Source organism: Benincasa hispida, chromosome 10, assembly GCF_009727055.1.
Source record: "Benincasa hispida cultivar B227 chromosome 10, ASM972705v1, whole genome shotgun sequence".
In the NCBI taxonomy this organism is placed as follows: Eukaryota; Viridiplantae; Streptophyta; class Magnoliopsida; order Cucurbitales; family Cucurbitaceae; genus Benincasa; species Benincasa hispida.
Window position 1 is genome coordinate 61054475 of NC_052358.1, and position 4161 is coordinate 61058635.

At 33.0% G+C, this 4161-nt stretch overlaps 1 protein-coding gene across 1 annotated transcript; it reads left to right on the top strand.

Moving 5' to 3' along the window:
* Positions 1-1373: 1373 nt before the first annotated feature.
* On the top strand, positions 1374-3876 carry LOC120088459 (trihelix transcription factor GT-2-like). Its single transcript, XM_039045786.1, has 2 exons — positions 1374-1871; positions 2149-3876. Exons 1-2 carry the CDS (start codon positions 1630-1632, stop codon positions 3380-3382), a joined length of 1476 nt encoding a protein of 491 aa, XP_038901714.1. The 5' UTR covers positions 1374-1629; the 3' UTR covers positions 3383-3876.
* The last annotated feature ends 285 nt before the right edge of the window (positions 3877-4161 follow it).

Here is a 4161-nt window from a genome sequence, read left to right on the forward strand (position 1 = left end):
AGATTTTTTAAACAAAACCCCAATATTTTAAGCCTATTCTTTCCTATCTAATTTTTTTTCGGAAAAAAAGAAGAAGAGAGAGACAGTAAATAAATAAATATTTTTTTTATGTAAAATGCCGAAGAATAAAATTTTCAAGAAACATCCAAGAAGATATTTAAAAATTGAATTTACATTTAGCCTAGTTTAAATGAAAATATGCTTTAACTATATTTTAAATTATATCTTTACTTTAATGTGCATTATACGTGACAAACATAAAATAAAAAAACCCTAATTCACCCTACCTAATTATAAATACTCAATTTGATAATCAGTTGTTGGGTAATGGTTTTATTTTGTTTTACTATTTTTGATATTTATACTTAAATTTTAAAATAAATACACGAATTTGAAAATTACTTTTTCTAATTATTTTATTCCAAAAATTAATTTGGTTTTTGAAAATATTAGTGAAAAATGTTTAACAAAACAAAAAATTTATAGATGGAATTAGTGTTTATAAGCTTGGTTTCATAAATTAATATCACGTTTAGTAACCATTTGGTTTTTGAATTTTTGTTTTTGAAAATCAAGTTTATAGACACTACTTTCATCTCTAAATTTTGTTATTTGTTATTTACTTCTTATCAATGGTTTGAAAAACCAAACCAATTTTTGAAAATTAAAAAAAAAGTAGCTTTAAAAACTTGTTTTTGTTTTTGAAATTTGGCCAAAAATTTAATCATTGTACTTAAGAAATATGCAAAATATTACAAGAAATGAGGAGAAAATAGACTTAATATTCAAAAACCAAAAACAAAGAAACGAAATGATTCCTAAACAAGGCTTTAATAATCACCAAATGATATTCTCCCTCTTTGGTAACTATTTCTTTTTTATTTTTTTTATTTTTTGTTCTTAAAAGTTAAACATATTTTCTCTCGATTTTCTTACAATGATTTGTATGTTTCTCAAGTACAAATGTAGAATTCTTAGTCAAATTCAAAAACAAAAACAAATTTTGAAAATTATTTTTTTACTTTCAAAATTTACCTTAATTTTATAAAATATCGGTAAAAAGGTAGATAATAAAACAAGAAATTGAGTATTGAAATGAGTGTTTATAATTAATGACAAAAAATCAAATAATTATCCAATAAGCTTTTATTACAGTTATTTTCATATTTTATAATCAAACACTTTAATTCTTAACCAAATTCTTATATATATATATAAAATAAAATTTCAAAAACCTTTTTTTTTTTTTTCTTTTTAAGCAACATTTCAAAGTCCGTAAAAAGAAAAAAAATTAAAATTAAAATCCAAAGGGCAATAAAATTTGCCAAAAATTTCATCTATTTGTTTATTTATTTATCTATCTTAGTTGTTTGTTTTACTTAGCTTTATAGAGGCAATGAAATTGAAGAAGGTAAGGAAAGGAAGGAAAATAATGGCGGATGTGAAGCTTTGAAGCCAAGAGTGAGCAATGGAATCCCATCTCTTAATATCCTGTTCCTCCAATTTACCCTTTACCGACATCTTCACAGAACCCTAGAATTTTTTTTTTTTTTTTAAAAAAAAAATTACATCTCTTCTTTTTCAACTGTTTTTTTTTTTTTGCCGTAAGCTGTAAAATTCCTGTAACTGATGCTGGAAATTTCGCCTTCGCCGGAAAACTCTACCCCCACCGCCGCTGCCGTCGTGAACCGGGCCGCCGAGGAAGACGGTGCAGCAGCCTCTGCCGGACTTTCCGAGGAAACTGACCGGAACTGGCCAGGTAATCGGTGGCCGCGAGAGGAGACTATGGCTTTGTTGAAGGTGCGGTCGAGTATGGATACTGCGTTCAGGGATGCAAGCTTGAAAGCTCCTCTATGGGAAGAAGTTTCCAGGTTAGTTCGGATTTGAAGATTTTCTGTTTGTTTACCGAGAAACTTTTAGGAGAATTGTATGGAATTTGGATTGGATTGGATTGGATTCTTACTTCTGTTAATTGATTTTCCTGGAAAATTGTTTGGTTACTGATTTATTCTCTTTGAAACCGAGTTCTTCTGAGTAATAACTTGTGATATTCTATGCTCCTCTTTTGGTTTGGAATTTGTTGTTTCGTTAATTGAATTTTCTGAATCGAAGTCATGGAGTTTTGGAACTGAATCTTATGTTTGTTAGGAAATTGGCTGAGCTTGGGTATAATCGAAATGCGAAAAAATGCAAAGAGAAGTTTGAGAACATTTATAAGTATCATAAAAGAACTAAAGATGGTAGATCTGGGAAAGCGAATGGGAAAAATTATAGGTATTTTGAGCAATTAGAAGCTTTTGATAATCATCCATTGCTTCCCTCTCAAGCTGATTCAATGGAAGAAATCCCAAGGATTATCCCAAACAATGTTGTTCACAATGCAATTCCATGTTCCGTAGTAACCCCGGGTGCGAATTTTGTTGAGACTACCACCACTTCGATATCGACGTCGACCACGTCTTGTTCGAGTAAAGAATCGGGTGGGACGAGGAAGAAGAAGAGGAAGTTTGTGGAGTTCTTTGAGAGGTTAATGAACGAGGTGATTGAGAAGCAGGAGAAATTGCAAAAGAAGTTTGTGGAGGCATTGGAGAAGTGTGAAGTGGAGAGGTTAGCTAGAGAAGAAGAATGGAAGATGCAAGAATTAGCTCGAATCAAGAAAGAGCGAGAGCGTTTGAATCAAGAGAGATCGATTGCGGCTGCAAAGGATGCAGCTGTTCTTTCATTCTTGAAGGTTTTCTCTGAACAGGTGGGCACAGTGCAGTTTCCTGAGAACTTGATTTTGATGGAGAATTTGACTGAGAAGCAAGATGATGGTAATGTTGACAGAAATACAAGCACTCGAGAGAATATCAACAATGGTAATTCGAGTCAGATTAGCTCATCTCGATGGCCGAAAGAAGAGATAGATGCTCTGATTCAGCTTAGGACTAGTCTGCAGATGAAATACCAGGATAATGGCCCTAAAGGTCCTCTCTGGGAGGAAATATCACTAGCCATGAAGAAACTTGGGTATGATAGAAATGCAAAGAGGTGTAAAGAGAAATGGGAGAACATCAACAAATACTTCAAAAGAGTAAGGGAAAGCAACAAAAAGCGACCCGAGGATTCAAAGACATGCCCTTATTTCCAGCAGCTCGACGCATTGTACAAACAGAAATCCAAGAAAATCATCAACAATCCAACCAATCCAAATTACGAACTAAAACCCGAGGAACTATTGATGCACATGATGGGCGGCCAAGAAGAAAGCCACCAGCCCGAATCAGCAACAGACGACGGCGATCAGAACCAAGAAGATGAAGTCGAAGGCGAAGGCGAAGATGAAGACGAGGACTATCAGATTGTAGCCAACAACAGCAATAATCAAATGGAAGTTAACTAGCAAAGGGCTCAAATGTGGCATTCTATTCTTGCAATCTCACAAGGTGGTAAAAAGGTCAGATCCTTCAACTCTACTACAAAAAGAAGTCAACTAGAGTGTAGCTTAATTGGCATAGTACTCGTACTATCGACCTCGAGGTCTGAGGTTCGATTCTCCCACCCCACACTTTAATTACAATACCTTTGCAAAAAAAAAAAAATACTACAAAAAGAAATGAAACTTCATGGGAATTGGAATCTGTCTGTCTATATATATTATGTATATCTTTCTTTATTTCTTGAATAGATGATGATACTTGTAGGCTAGAGAGAGAGAGAATAAGAGGGGGGGACTTTGAATTGTTTATTGTGTGCAAAAGTTGAAAGATGTTTGTTTGCTCCATGTTTGTTTGTCTCTGTATCAATAAAGAAAAAACCAGCATTATTTTGCTGTTGCAGGTGTTGGTAAAATTCTGTAGTAAGCCTGTTTAATGATATAATGCAAAAGTTTCCATTGATCTTCCTTTCATTTCTCTCTCTCTCTCTTCTTTTGTAAGCCTTTTTAAGAGAGAATTTAGAACAGAAATGGTAATAATCATAGCACTCGTGGGAAGGGAAAGGAGCAGTAAAGTGATAAAACCTTTGACATTTTGCATCACTCGTGCATTGCAAAATATAATCATTGGAGTAAATTCCTGCACCCATCTCTGTATTCAACTACTGCAATTATAGATAGGTTTTTTTTTTAAAAAAAAAAAAAAAAAATTATAATTCACTAATTAAAAATTGGTTTAGTTGTTG